General features: G+C 43.4%; 1 protein-coding gene across 5 annotated transcripts; it reads right to left on the bottom strand.

The window, feature by feature from the left end:
* Window positions 1-467: 467 nt before the first annotated feature.
* Window positions 468-15,399, bottom strand: LOC139466709 (scavenger receptor class F member 2-like). 5 transcript variants are annotated; one of them, XM_071248345.1, is made up of 10 exons: window positions 15,300-15,399; window positions 11,625-11,724; window positions 10,618-10,634; window positions 9,519-9,647; window positions 8,103-8,243; window positions 7,362-7,493; window positions 6,272-6,304; window positions 5,202-5,280; window positions 3,385-3,537; window positions 468-2,244 (listed from the first exon to the last, which is right to left on the bottom strand). In XM_071248345.1, the coding sequence occupies exons 1-10, from the start codon at window positions 15,364-15,366 to the stop codon at window positions 1,827-1,829; spliced, it is 1,269 nt and encodes a 422-aa protein (XP_071104446.1). In that variant the 5' UTR covers window positions 15,367-15,399; the 3' UTR covers window positions 468-1,826. The 5 variants fall into 5 exon arrangements, with proteins under 5 accessions (XP_071104446.1, XP_071104445.1, XP_071104444.1 ...); XM_071248344.1 differs by lacking the exon at window positions 10,618-10,634 and adding an exon at window positions 10,838-10,854; XM_071248343.1 differs by lacking the exon at window positions 10,618-10,634 and adding an exon at window positions 11,388-11,404.
* Window positions 15,400-16,475: the final 1,076 nt, after the last annotated feature.

Consider the following 16,475-nt stretch of genomic DNA (forward strand, 5'->3'; position numbering starts at 1 on the left):
AAAGGAAAACAACGCAGCCGGAACTGTGCAAGATGCTTTATCATGTCTTTACAACTGTGAACTCCGTCTTGACGCATATGATGAATCGTGGGTGAGTGAATGTTGATTTACGTAACAGTCAGCAATTTTACAGCTATGTCATGGCGCCGGGCACAACATCGGCCAGACAGTACAAAACGTTGTACGATGACATACAATGAATCAGGTAACACACTGAAACCACCGAGGATTCTGTCCCGGAATCCACATGGTAGACAAGCATGGCCTACTAGATACGTATTCTGTCCCGGAATCCACATGGTAGACAAGCACAGGCTACTTCGTACGTACTCTGCCCCGGTTTCCCCTCGGCAGACAAGAACGGGTTAATTTGGTACGAACTCTGCCCCGGAATCTGCATGGTAGACACTCAAAAGCTACTACGTACATATTCTGACCTGGAATCCCAACAGTAGACGGGCTATATAGTCACGGGCTATAGCGTAGGTATACTGATCCGGAATCCAAATAGTAGACAGTCACAGGCTACAGCGTACGTATTCTGACAAGGAATCTACACAATACGAAGAGGGCCTTTACAACAGCATATATTACTTTACACAAGACATTATATACATTGCTTATATATACTTCACCGAGAACATATACACATGCACAAAGCTGGAAAGCTATTCGTTTGTTAACAAGTAGAAACAAAACACGCCCCATGTTAAAGCGGGTCTTGTTTGTTTGTTGTTTAACGCCGCACTCAGCAATATTCCAGCTATATGACGGCGGTCTGTAAATAATCGAGTCTGGAACAGGCAATCCAGTGATTGACATCATGAACATCCACACATTTGGGATACGGTGACATGCATGAACCAAGTCAGCGAGTCTGACCACCCGATCCCTTGAATCGCCTCTTACGACAAGCATAGTCGCCTTTTACGGCAAGCATGGGTGGCTGAAGACCTATTCTACCCCGGTTCATCAGGGTTGTAAAGAGGGTGTTAAATCGGCCAGTTTGCTTTATTATCAAGATTAAAAAAGTCGTATTTTCAGCACTTGTAGTACTCAAACAAACGTTCTCAAGATCTCGCAGTAGTGTCGTTGTAAAATTCACATTTGGTTACTGTTTTGTTGTTTTACGCCGCACTCAGCAATATTCCAGCTATATGACGGCGGTCTGTAAATAATCGAGTCTGGAACAGACAATCCAGTGATTGACATCATGAACATCCACACATTTGGGATACGGTGACATGCATGAACCAAGTCAGCGAGTCTGACCACCCGATCCCTTGAATCGCCTCTTACGACAAGCATGGGAGGATGAAGACCTATTCTACCCCGGATTTTCACGGCTCCACATTTGGTTTGAGGTGTAAAGTCCAAAAAACTTGTTTATCTTCGTCACTAGTCGTGAACCGCTAGATCCCCAAACCACCTCAAGTTTATTTTCCCTGCGAAATGGTTACAGTATAGGCTATTGAAACCATATCAGTCCGTTATCTTCCGTCATGGTTTCGCCAGACCCATCAAATCCATGGTTACTGAAGATGAACAAGGCTTGAATATCCCATCAGTGAAAGCTGAGCAGACTATGGTAAGTCTGTGTTAACGAAGGAGGTTCAGCGCACAAGTCACACAAAATAGCGGAGTAATCTTAAGTGCCTCCTGGGTCGAAGTGACACACTTTTATTTGAAATTTAAAACATCCACGTATTACATTGAGAATGTGCTAGGGTGAATCTCTCAAGGCGTCGTTTCCGATTGTGTGAATGAGTGAGTTGGGTGAACGCCGCAGAATATATCAGGTCCGTTTCTTTGGAGACAAGCATCTTTCAATGCTTTTCCTCGTTCAATTCAAATATTTTCGCCATGTTTCGAACGCTGAGGATTTCTCTGGCATTAGCATATTCGGGTTCTTTCTCGGCATTCTGTGGGCAATCATTAGGAGTGTGGCTGTTGTGAGAAAAAGCCATGTTATTGTAGGGCGCGAAGCCCGGGCTATTGATGGCGATCACATAGTTGCTGTTGGTTGAACAACGGACCATCATGCTGTCCTGTGAGGAGGTGGGGCTCTGTGGGGTGGTTGTGTCCTGTTGGGTTCTAACACCAGGAAGTGGCACTGGGGGAATTGGTAATGTTGGCGACTTGGACCCGGGGCAACTTCTCGCCATGGTGACGGCCAACTTTACATCCCCTGATGAGTAGGGTGGGGCAGTTTGGTTCATATCTGGACATGTGTTTGCTCGGGCCCTGAAATGTACGAGAATAGGCAGGAACGTACAGATTTGCTGTCTCTGTTGAAACTGTTTAACCGATATCTATTTGTATTGCTATTATGACAGTTGTCATGCTTGTCAATTTTCAACTGCAATAAACTCTTCTATTAAAAATACAATGTTGTTGTGACTTTTTCCTTTGTGTTTTATGTGGGTTTTTTTCTTGTGACTTTGTTTTCGATCATGTTTCAACGTCCCGTGACGTCCGAACACACAGGCCCAATTTCGTTACCTACAATTATATTCGACCACCTGTCTCGTAATGTCATTTTCGAAACCTTTTCCATCTTGAACTATCGATGTAAAATTACGCAGCCAGGTCGCTTGTTTTCGCTGTGCCCGATTGGGTTGAGTGAGTGAGTGAGTATGGTTTTACGCCGCTTTTAGCAATATTCCAGCAATATCACGGCGGGGGACACCAGAAATGGACTTCACACATTGTACCCATGTCGGGAATCGAACCTGGGTCTTCGGCGTGACGAGCGAAACGCTTAACCACCCGACCGCCCCGATTGGGTTAAGACGGAAACCAGTTAAAAAAATGCTTTGGTAATATTTTCCGCAATGACATGAGAGATTATGAATGGGCCATGTGCTCATTTTGATAATTTGCTTCCATCCTGGAGTAATTACCACAAATAAATATAAACGAAACCTCACCGGGTATTGTAGGGTTATATCTGATGACGAACAGGTACGCCAAAATGAACTTAACTAAACGGGTTCTCCTATAAAGAACAAAGCCCGTCTTGCATGATCTTTTTAATCTACACTGCCGGACAAAAGAAAGTATAGACTTGAAAACTGTATTTGATCAGAGAATTATAAGATTAAGAAAACGTTACATGGCTGAAAACAGTCGCCAAAACGCTGCAAACGTAAGGCCCAAAACTATGATACCCGTACCAACAACATCATGATTACCATCGAATAACAATTTCTTGTTTGTTTCATTTTTAGCTTCAATTAAACATGGGTTTGCACTTTCCTTTGCTCAGCAATTTAGTTCTGGTCCGCGGAAGGATTACGTCACATTGCTAGGAAACAATGCCGTTTAGAGTTTAGTCGAGCTACAAATATCAGTTTTGTTATCGCAGCACCAATGTGCACTTACTTGAAAGTGGATTGTATGTGTTCTGCTTCCGGGTTGGGATGACAGGTCGAGACAGTGTCGAGGTCCCCGTCCGGTTCAACTTGTGTGAAGCGCGCCTGATCAGACAACTTTTTCTGGATATGATGCATCGTCAGCAGCGCGTGTTTCTTCCTCCTGAAACATGGTAGGATGTGAGATTACCTGCGAGATGGCTTTAAGAAGTACTTAGCATTACTCCACTCTTCCGTTACCGTATCGGTACCTTGTTAGCTGTGTCACTACTTGGGACAACAGGTTGACCCGTAAGAGAGGTCTCTCAGAATGGGCTGTAGTGTTTACAGTGAGCCATCTAATATAACGAAGAACAAGCCCCAAATAAAACTTCTTTGCAGTGAGCTGGTGGGTTTTTGTTGCCTAGTTAGAAACGTCACGACAATCGATGACTGTCACAGCTACACATGCCTGTTACGGCGGTCAGTAGTTAGGAACGTCACAGCTACACATGCCTGTTAGGGCGGTCAGTAGTCAGCAACATCACAGCTACACATGCCTGTTACAGCGGTCAGTAGTTAGCAACGTCACAGCTACACATGCCTGTTACGGCAGTCAGTAGTCAGCAACGTCAGAGCTACACATGCCTGTTACGGCGGTCAGAAGTCAGCAACGTCACAGCTACACATGCATGTTACGGCGGTCAGTAGTCAGCAACGTCACGGCTACACATGCCTGTTACGGCGGTCAGTAGTCAGCAACATCAGAGCTACACATGCATGTTACGGCGGTCAGTAGTCAGCAACGTCACAGCTACACATGCCTGTCACGGCGGTCAGTAGTCAGCAACGTCACAGCTACACATGCCTGTTACGGCGACTGGTAGTCAGCAACGTCACAGCTACACATGCCTGTTACGGCGACTGGTAGTCAGCAACGTCACAGCTACACATGCCTGTTACGGTGGCCAGTAGTCAGCAACGTCACAGCTACACATACCTGTTACGGCGGTCAGTATTCAACAACGTCACAGCTACACATGCCTGTTACGGCAGTCAGTAGTCAGCAACGTCACAGCTACACATGCCTGTTACGGCGGTCAGTAGTCAGCAACGTCACAGCTACACATGCCTGTTACGGCGGTCAGTATTCAGCAACATTACAGCTACACATGCCTGTTACGGCGGTCAGTAGTTAGCAACGTCACAGCTGCACATGCCTGTTACGGCCGTCAGTAGTTAGGAACGTCACAGCTACACATGCCTGTTACTGCGGTCAATAGTCAGCAACGTCACAGCTACACATGCATGTTACGGCGGTCAGTAGTCAGCAACGTCACAGCTACACATGCATGTTACGGCAGTCAGTAGTCAGCAACGTCACAGCTACACATGCCTGTTACTGCGTCAGTAGTTAGTACCGTCACAGCTACACATTCCTGTTACGGCGGTCAGTAGTTAGCAACGCCACAGCTGCACATGCCTGTTACGGCGGTCAATAGTCAGCAACGTCACAGCTGCACATGCCTGTCACGGCGGTCAGTAGTCAGCAACGTCACAACTACACATGCCTGTTACTGCGGTCAGCAGTCAGCAACGTCACAGCTACACATGCCTGTTACTGCGGTCAGTAGTCAGCAACGTCACAGCTACACATGCCTGTTACGGCGGTCAGTAGTCAGCAACGTCACAGCTACACATGCCTGTTACGGCGCCCTGAAGCCAGCAGTATCGTAGCCATTTTGCTGTGGCACTGTCACCTTTAGTTAGGAACAACAGAAACAAAACACATATCAATCATGATGCAGGTATTAAAGCTACCAATACATTATAATGGTACCAACTCACTTGTTTTTCCCACACGCACGGATGATAAGTAGAATTGGTACGATGAGCAAAATCAGTGCACAACATCCGACCGAGCCCCCTGAAACAACAACATTGCTCAGACACCTAAAACATTGATATTGCTGAAATCTGAAACAAACAATATTGCCGAGCCACCTGAAAAAACGATATTGCTGATGTCTGAAACAAACAACATTGTTCAAACGCCTGTAAGCACAATGTTGTCGAGCCACATATAACAACAATGTTGCCGAGACACCTAATCATGAAACAACAAAATTTCTCAGAGCCTGAAACAACAATGTTGCTCAGACACCTGAAATAACAATGTTTCCGACCCACCTGGAACAACAATATTGTTCAAACGCCTATAAGAACAATGTTGTCGAGCCACCTATAACAACAATGTTGCCGTGCCACCTAAAACAACAATGTTACCGAGCCTTCTGAAACAACATTATTGCCGAGCAACTGAAACAACAATATTATCGAGCCACCTGAAACAAACAATATTACCGAGCCACCTGAAACAACAATATTGTCGAGCCACCTGAAACAACAATATTGTCGAGCCACCTGAAACAACAATATTGTCGAGCCACCTGAAACAAAAAATATTGTCGAGCCTCCTGAAACAACAATATTGTCGAGCCACCTGAAACAAAAAATATTGTCGAGCCTCCTGAAACAACAACATTGTCGAGCCTCCTGAAAAAAACAGATCACCTTCATGCAATTCACGGTTACGGAAAGGGGCGTGTGATGAACGGGATATGGTGTCTCATGTCCTGGCAGGTTTCGGGAAGGGGCGTGTGATGAACGGGATATGGTGTCTCATGTCCTGGCAGGTTTCGGGAAGGGGCGTGTGATGAACGGGATATGGTGTCTCATGTCCTGGCAGGTTGCGGAAAGGGGCGTGTGATGAACGGGATATGGTGTCTCATGTCCTGGCAGGTTTCGGGAATCGGCGTGTGATGAACGGGATATGGTGTCTCATGTCCTGGCAGGTTGCGGAAAGGGGCGACTGATGACGAAGGGTACGGAATTTGATAAAAGTGCTACGTACTTGCCTATCACATACGCTTTGAACATCATGTGGCCTCCTGAAAATATAAATAAAATGGTGCTACAGGAAAAGAACAATAAGGCCTTGAAATAGTGAAGGCATTTTTCACTAATGGAACACATGGAAGTCTGACGTCAAGGCATAAGAAAATGAAGCCATTATAAGAAAAGCCCTTTGTCTATGTGTCCTGCTGTGGTATATAATTAGAGATGAGTCAACCATTGCACAATTACACAATATACCTTAATCATGATTGAACATGATTGGATCTAATTATATTTTTAGGCTTGTTTCGATCAAAATTCATACCGTACTGTTGATCTATTCTTGAAGTAAAATGCTGATTGCAAATTAAGTAATACCTGTTAGTAAATCATTCAATAATATTTATTAAAATTATATTTTTGTTTGTTAACACCACACTCTGCAATAATCCAGTCATATGACGGATGCCTGTAAATAATCGAATCTAGATGTGACAGACAATTAAATGATTTCGACAGAGGGGGCAGTGATGTTGTCAAGTGATTTTCTGAGCGCTCGCTCGTCACTCCAAACTACCGGGTTAGATTCCCCATGAGTACGATGTGTAACACTCTTTCTGGTGTCCCCTGTATCGATATTGCTGGAAGGTTGCTAAAAGCGGCGTAAAACCACACTCACTAACACCATTACACTACGAACACTGGTGGATATACTTGCACGCTATTACACAAAGTGTTCTACCACAAAGGGGCGGTAATGATTGTCACGGAGCTGTGCTCCAATGATCAGGGATGTCATAAAATAAGAATAAAGTAATAAAGAAAACGTGGTAATAGGTTCACAGGTTTATTAATAACGGCTAATTGCACCAATAGATGACAATAAAATATCAGATAAACCCAATCTGCGCTGCCCAATCTGATTAATTATATCAGCGCAAATTTACAAGCTTCTTAACTTAGCAACTGTATCGCAGTAATAAAATGAGTAGCTAAAACAACACTTTGACAATGCTATATAAAAGACACGCGGAACACCTCTTTATCCGGACACGTGTCGTTGGATACCTTCCGGCATACTATACTAAATATCACCATCATTTATCTCACCTTCTTCGCATTTATCTCCTGAAAAGCCAGCGTTGCACCCTAGTGTACAATTACCGGAAGCATCGCATTCACTGTCCTCGCAGTTCCGACACAGGTGAACACATTTCGGTCCAGCAGTTCCCTTGGGACACCCTGAATAGGAACAGGTAGGACATTCTGTATGACACCTGGTGTTTTACCGATCTCTAAGTGAGCTTGAGTATAAAAGCCGTTTTGAACAGTACATGTTTATAGAAGTACTTATATGCTAACTTATTATTATAGTATTATTCTATTACGGTTGTTTTTTTTTCTCTCTCTCTCTCTCCCTCTGTCTCTCGAGGTTTCTCTCTCTGTGTCCCTCCCCTCGCCCCTCTTTATCTCTCTTTGCCTCAGACTCTCTATCTCTCCTTCTTTCACTCGAGGTATCCCTCTCTCTTCGTGTGTCCCTCTCCCCTCCCTACTCTCTCTATCTCTTTCTTTCTCTGTGTCTCTCTCTCCGCCCCTCTCTCTCTTCCCCTCTCCCTCTCTCTATCGCTTTCGGTCTATCTACCTCTCTCTGTGTCCCAATCTCTCTCTCTCTCTCTCTCTCTCTCTCTCTCTCTCTCTCTCTCTCTCTCTCTCTCTCTCTCTCTCTCTCTCTCTCCGGGGCGCACTCGGGTCTTCACCATGATTACCGGCTCATAGCACGACTATGGGACTTAAATAAGCTCGTCGAAACGCCCACATTTTGAAAGACACATCCAACAGCAATGCACTTACTTGTTTTACAATTCTGACCAGTAAAACCATCAAGACAACCATCTGGACACTTTCCAGTAACTAGATCGCAGGGTATCGGTGAGCTACATTTGCCGCATTGCTGTTTGCAGCCCGGCCCGAAGTAGTGAGGTTTACAATCGTCTTGTAAAGGAAAAGAAAGACATCAAATGTAAACACAAAGTCACAACAAATTCATTATTTTTATTCGGAATAGCTCTTTGGTCTATATAAACTGAAGAGCAAAAGAAAGTATGAAGAGTTTTTTTTTAATGTTATTGAAAATTTAAAGAATGTCTTTAAAGTTCATCATGCCTTTTTTACCATCACTCATTCCTGCAACAGTTTGTGGCTGGGTAAGTTTGTGCAATAAGAAATTGATTCAATGAAGACTTGGGTAAGAAATGAATTAGGAGTGAGTGAGTGAGTTAATGCTTTACGTCACATCGGCAATATTTCAGCCACATTGTGATGAGTAAATGAATTAGGAACCACATAACCCCAGCCATGTTTGAAATGTAATTGTGTGCCGGAAAATGCAAATTTACTGATTGTCAAAGATAAGATGTCTAAGATACCAGCGGTTGCCTGTTATGCGAATTGTTTTTCAAAAATGTAAAACTTTTAGATAAACTTTTATTTTTTTAAATAAAATCATGTACAAGTATTCGTTGAGTGCTGACTACGCACCAGTACAGTTAATATTTAAAAATATAATATCGCTAATTTAAGATATTTTCTTAGCTCCTCAGTTTACCTTGTCATTTGGGGTTCCCGACTTCCACTCAAGCCTACCAAACTGCATATAATCCGAGAAATATAGACTTTTTTCAAATGTTACCCGCCATGCGGAAAAGATGTCAATTATATGATGTATTAATGTTGATATTCAACCAAAGCTGTGATAGATTCCTATTTGTATGGTTCCGGTGTACGAGTTCTCTGTTCTCTTGGTATACCGTGTCCTTGACACCCATATCAAGGTCATCTTTGTCAAGAAGATTTCTTTAATTGGGTTGCGATTTATAGCATAATCTAGGCATGGGGTATTTAATTTAGACCTCACTGTTATGAACAGTGGTCGCCTGAATTTTAATCGTGAGCTTAAGGGATTAAATTGTGGACTAAAGATATTGAATTATAGTCTGAACATATTAGGCCGGGCTCTCCAGAAATTAAATCAGGGCATCAGGGCATAACTTCGTTGTCACAAAAATTAACTCGTGGCCTTTACACATAGTCTAACGGTTTCACGATTCTGAAGCCGTAGGTTTGAAAAACATTTTATCGATCAATAAAAACCGATTCAAGCCACACAGGATCGCTTCAATTGTTTATGGAACAAACACGTTTGCCTGAATGGACTAAACAAACGTAATGTAAAGGAAGGAATTTCCACACGTCATATGCAATATTTACCCTTGCACAGAGGAGGATTTTTCCCGGATATACATGAATTGCAGGCGCCATTAGACTTGTTACATGACCGGCTTTCGCAGTATCCGCATCTTTCTGAACAGGTTTCATTCCACCATCCATCCTGGCATTCTGGGGTAAACAAGACATTGTGTGAACTATTGTATGTTACTGCTGATCAGAGTACAGTAATAATTCATGATCATATATCGTACCTGCGCCCACCCGTGTTGGCCACCTTGAAGTTAGATTACATCTACCCGTGTATACCACCTACCTCGACATAGCGGCGACCTGAAGTTAGATTACATGCACCCGTGTATACCACCTACCTTGACACAGCGGCAACTTGAAGTTAGATTACACGCACCCGTGTATACCACCTACCTTGACATAGCGGCGACCTGAAGTTAGATTACATCTACCCGTGTATACCACCTACCTCGACACAGCGGCGACCTGAAGTTAGATTACATGCACCCGTGTATACCACCTACCTTGACATAGCGGCAACCTGAAGTTAGATTACACGCACCCGTGTATACCACCTACCTTGACACAGCAGCGACCTGAAGTTAGATTACACGCACCCTTGTATACCACCTACCTTGACACAGCGGCAACTTGAAGTTAGATTACACGCACCCTTGTATACCACCTACCTTGACACAGCGGCAACTTGAAGTTAGATTACACGCACCCTTGTATACCACCTACCTTGACACAGCGGCAACTTGAAGTTAGATTACATCCACCCGTGTATACCACCTACCTTGACACAGCGGCAACTTGAAGTTAGATTACACGCACCCGTATATACCACCTACCTTGACATAGCGGCAACCTGAAGTTAGATTACACGCACCCGTATATACCACCTACCTTGACACAGCGGCAACCTGAAGTTAGATTACATGCACCCGTGTATACCACCTACCTTGACACAGCGGCAACCTGAAGTTAGATTACACGCACCCGTATATACCACCTACCTTGACACAGCGGCAACCTGAAGTTTGATTACACGCACCCGTGTATACCACCTACCTTGACACAGCAGCGACCTGAAGTTAGATTACACACACCCGTGTATACCACCTACCTTGACACAGCGGCGACCTGAAATTAGATTACACGCACCCGTGTATACCACCTACCTTGACACAGCGGCAACTTGAAGTTAGATTACACGCACCCGTATATACCACCTACCTTGACACAGCGGCAACTTGAAGTTAGATTACATGCACCCGTGTATACCACCTACCTTGACATAGCGGCGACCTGAAGTTAGATTACACGCACCCGTGTATACCACCTACCTTGACACAGCGGCAAACTGAAGTTAGATTACACGCACCCGTGTATACCACCTACCTTGACACAGCGGCAAACTGAAGTTAGATTACACGCACCCGTGTATACCACCTACCTTGACACAGCGGCAAACTGAAGTTAGATTACACGCACCCGTGTATACCACCTACCTTGACACAGCGGCAAACTGAAGTTAGATTACACGCACCCGTGTATACCACCTACCTTGACACAGCGGCAAACTGAAGTTAGATTACATGCACCCGTATATACCACCTACCTTGACACAGCGGCAACTTGAAATTAGATTACACGCACCCGTGTATACCACCTACCTTGACATAGCGGCAACTTGAAGTTAGATTACACGCACCCGTGTATACCACCTACCTTGACATAGCGGCAACCTGAAGTTAGATTACACGCACCCGTATATACCACCTACCTTGACATAGCGGCGACCTGAAGTTAGATTACACGCACCCGTATATACCACCTACCTCGACACAGCGGCGACCTGAAGTTAGATTACATGCACCCGTGTATACCACCTACCTTGACACAGCGGCGACCTGAAGTTAGATTACACGCACCCGTGTATACCACCTACCTTGACATAGCGGCGACCTGAAGTTTGATTACACGCACCCGTGTATACCACCTACCTTGACACAGCGGCAAACTGAAGTTTGATTACACGCACCCGTGTATACCACCTACCTTGACACAGCGGCAACTTGAAGTTAGATTACACGCACCCGTATATACCACCTACCTTGACAAAGCGGCGACCTGAAGTTAGCTTTGCATCCCGAAGGACACTCGCCAGTCTTGTTGTTGCACGCACCACTAAAACAGTGGCCACAGGGCTTACAATCAGTTCCGTAACAATCTGAAATAAAGGCTCATATGCAGAAAGAAGGAATACACAGATCCAAATCTCTGCTTCAGAGAGACAGAGATAGTGAGTGAGTGAGTGAGTTGAGTTTAACGCCGCTTTTAACAATATTACAGTTATATCGCGGCGTGTCAGCTTAATGTGGGAGGAAAGCCCGAAGTGATGCAGGTCTCAGACGTTTACCACTTCTGTGAAACCCAGGAGCACGGGTATGGTGCTGACAAACCTAGAAACATAATCGGGGCGAACCGGGATTCGAACTCACAATCATAGGTTTCTGGCGTGCCCAAGGGACGCAACTCTGCACAGCGAATCGCGGCGCCTTAGACGACTGGGCCACCCGTGACCCCGAGAGAGAGAGACACACACAGAGAGACGTATATATATATATATATATATATATATATATATATATATATATATATATATATACACACACACACAAAAATGAGGTAAATGTTCACTCGGTGTACATTTTATATATAATAAAATAATAAAGTCCACGTTAGTCCATCATATATATATATATATATATATATATATATATATATATATATATATATATATATAATGCCCGTTATACAAAACAAATATATACATAGTGCATGAAAGTAGTTTATGCTCAAAGTGCATGTACAGTGACAAGAAAGATTTTATTGCGAATATCAATTTTCATTGACACATTTAGTCAATTTCCGAGAGAGAAAAAAAAAAATATTTGTTGGAAGTATTCAAATATCCAAGTGAAAGTGCTGAAATCACATACACCAAAATCGGCTTCCAAAACAAATCTATTTGGGGGCGTGGCCGAAAGCTACCGGCGCAGCAGTGACAACTGTTTTCATTGGCTGCTGTTATCCACGTTATCTATCTCATGATTATTAGCCGTCGTATAAATACAGTTTCTGCTATTTGTGTTTATCTTAAAAAATACTTACATTGCAGAATGTGTGAAATTACCTTTGATCTTGATAGTGTGAATAATTAAAATAAATTTAATCAACAATCGGTTACCGACATCGCGTTTGGGTAATAAAACACCAGCTGCCCTCAGCCATATTCCACACAATGAATGCCTGTCAGGGCTAAACAACTAAATGCGTCTTCAGTTCAGTGTTTTCATTAAGGGGACATAAGTGTTTAAACATAAACATGTACTTCATGTGACTTGGAGGCAAATTCAAATAGCGATAAATTGTGGATGGTTTAGCTGTAAGGAAATAGATATAATACATTAATTAATTAAAGTTGTACGATTCTTAAAATCAACTTGTTAAACTTGTTTAACGAACACAAGCATATTAATTATTTTTTTACAAATTTGCATTGCGTTAAAGACAGGTTATCAGTGTGATTTCAGATAAAGTAAACTACGGTTATAAAGAACTCAAAGGGACCACTAATTTTAATTCGTTATAACCGTAGTTCGTTATAAGCAAATGTACGGAATATACACAGCAAATGGGCGGGACCAAAAAAAATAGTTCGCTATATCCGTCAGTTCGTTATATGCGTGTTCGTTATAAACGTAGTTCACTGTAGTATTAAAATCCCTGCTCAAGTTGTAAATAATTCAGAAATGACTCAGTGAGATGTGTGTGTTACAATGATCAGTGTTCACTTAGTCAGAATGCATAAATCTGCAAGTGTCGAAACGTGTTCCGTTTCTGCTTTCAACAAAGACAAGCGACGAGACTGGAAAAAAGGAGCTTGCAGTTATCATTTCGGAAGATTTAGGTCATTTCGGGCTCGTCAGCCACTCAACACTATTGTACACTTTGGAAACAGCGTCCTTGTGTCAGCATCAGCTCTGTGTGAGCGAGATGGTTTAACGCCGCTTTGAATGGCATTTCCGTTATTATATCACTACCCGTGAAGATCCGGGTTGGAAGTGGTCTTCGTGCTTGTCTTAAGAGGCGACTAACGGGATTCGGTCGTCAGGCTCGCTGACTTGGTTTATGTCATCGTGTCGCAAGTGCTCAGATCGGCGCTCATGATAGCAATCACTGGATTATCTGGTCCAGACACGATTATTCAAATACCGTCGTCATATAGCTGGAATATTGCTGAGTTCAGCGTTAAAAACAACTAATTAACCAAACAGTTATATCACGTGTCAGCTTGCTGTGGGGGGACATGTCCAAATCTCAGACGTTTACGAGTTTTATGAAATTCGTCAGCAACGGTATGGTACTAACATCTTCCAGTGGTAAGAGAGTTAACTGACTTTAAAAGTCCAGTTTCCACCCTTGCCGAACTAGGCTCGAATAACTGGGCTTGATCGTAGCGCCACCAGTGGCTATTACCAGTTATGTCCCTTCTAAGCCTCTCCTATGGACCAATCAGATTCCACCTCTCGTATCACTTGCGTTTGCTTCACACAAAATGGTTGCGCCCGGTCAGGACGATCTGATCGATAATCAAGATCTATATTGTGATAAAAAGGGTCTTACATCCCGAAATGCATCAAATCATGTGAGCACCTTGATTAAAAACATGAAAAGATTTGGAAAATATCTGCTGACAACGAGTTGGCGATGCACATGTTTTGCAAATCCTGCAATCGACCGAAATCTGCACGACAGTTTACGAACCGGATTTCGATTTCGGTGCGCGATTTTGATTGGACTCCTTAGTCCAGTCAAAATGTAACTCCATAATACCAGCGGTAAGGGTTTGAACTGGACTTTTATATTCAGTTAACTCTCTTGCCTCAGGAAGAAGAGGTACTGACAAACCTAGAAACATCAGAGCGAACCGGGATTTGAACCCACGATCACAGCATCAGTTTGGAAATAAACTGTTCATGTACATATTTGTGGGTGAGTAAGGTTTTACGCCACTTTTAGCAATATGAAGACTGGGTACACTAGAAACGATCTTCATTCATTGTACCCATGTGGGGAATCGAACCCGGGTCTTCAGTGTGAAGAGCGAACGTTTTAACCACTAGGCTACCCACAGGCCTAAGTACATATTTGTAACCGTGAGGTTTAAACTTCGACAAGAACTGTATTGTTGTTTCTCTTATAATGACCGAAACCCGAAACATCGGTTGTTTTTTTATTATATGCTAATTCGATTCCGAAAACGCAGTGTTCCAGTCATTGTACATTTTAATTATTTTGGAGTAATCCTCTCTTATGACCAACCATGACGTTGAATTTGAAAATAAAAGAGCTCGGTTTAAAATCAGTTCAGTTTTAAATTTGAGCTGACGTCGTGGAAGGCTTGAAAATGAGGGATGGGGTGAGTGAGTGAGTGAGTGAGTGAGTGAGTGAGTGAGTTATGTTAAACGCCGCTTTTAACAATCATAGGTTTCTGGCGTGCCCAAGGGCCGCAACTCTGCACATCGAATCACGGCGCCTCAGACGACTGGGCCACCCGTGCCCCCGAGGGAGTTAGGGAGGGCGGGAGGGAGGGAGCGAGTATATATAATATTGAACAGACGAGAAAGGAGGCTTGAATACTTCCTGGTTCACCTGAAATGTTTCTGGCAACTATTACAAACAATATTGGCACATGGCGACGCATAACAATAAAAATAACATACTTTGTATATCACTAACCTTTCCCCCAACACCTGGCCACGTAGACAACCAACAGCAGAGACGAGGCGACTCGAAAGGACAGCATGATTTGTATTCCAGTGTAGTCGTGCGGCCTGACACCAGAGCCTGGTCACGAGACTGCCAAGCCGGAAACGGAACCCATTGAGTCAGCAAGTGGTTAACGGTTATTCAAGTGAAGTTCTAGGAAGAGATGAGTATCTGAGCACCACCGCCTTCACACAAGTTCAGTAGGGTTAAAAGGGTGTTCCTCGTCAACAACGATTTTGTTTAAAATTTAATTTAATCGTAGTGATGATTAGTTGACTGCGGGGGTTTCTGAGAGAGATCCATCACGTCATCATGGAATAATTGTGCATAATTATTATGGGTCACTATTGGGGCGTTTTTATTTTTGCATATGTATTGAAATACTTCAAATCTAATGAGATGCTATCCTTTGTACATTTATCTTTTAACAGTTGTATAAGTATGTCCTTGCTTTAATTCCCCTACGATGTCAAATTGACTTTCACTTGCATAGCTTAGGTGAAGGGAGTATAAGGGAGGTAACTCTGATCATAAGCGTTGTTACGGAAAGACAATTTTACCATAAATTCAGAAATAGTCGATTCTGATTGGACAGACAAAGTTTTTTTTTCCTCTGACAGACCAATAATCTGATTGACATGCATACATGACACTTTTTGTAGATGACAACTTCTTTTTTCCTTTGTAACGCCGTCTCAGAGCAACTTCTTGCCTCTTTGTCATTTTCACCTGAAGGGGCAAGATCATTCGTCACCACTCGCCCCTTTCCGTAACCTGCAAGTCTTGTCCCGAAATAACACGAGTTGGTCACGAATTGGGCAAGATTTAGATGTGAAACGGCGTGACCAAGAATAAAAGAAATTGTTATCCACAAACAACGTGTCATGCGTTCATCTTCTATCATCTTCAAAATGCCTATCAAAGACTTGATTAACAGGAAGTCGACATTATATCATCAGAAAGCAGCTTTCTCGAGTTAAACGGCTTTCGGCAAAACTCACCATTTCCGTAATCGCAAAGTAGACTCGGAACTAGTGACTAACTCGTGACATTCCTTGAGGGGCCTTTGGCGATTCGTGCCCCTCCAGAAAGTGTTCATACTGGCGCATGAACATCATAACTACCCCCCCCCCCCCCCCCCCCCCC

Source organism: Haliotis cracherodii, unplaced genomic scaffold (assembly GCF_022045235.1).
Source record: "Haliotis cracherodii isolate W230 unplaced genomic scaffold, xgHalCrac1.p SCAF_19, whole genome shotgun sequence".
Taxonomy (NCBI): Eukaryota; Metazoa; Mollusca; class Gastropoda; order Lepetellida; family Haliotidae; genus Haliotis; species Haliotis cracherodii.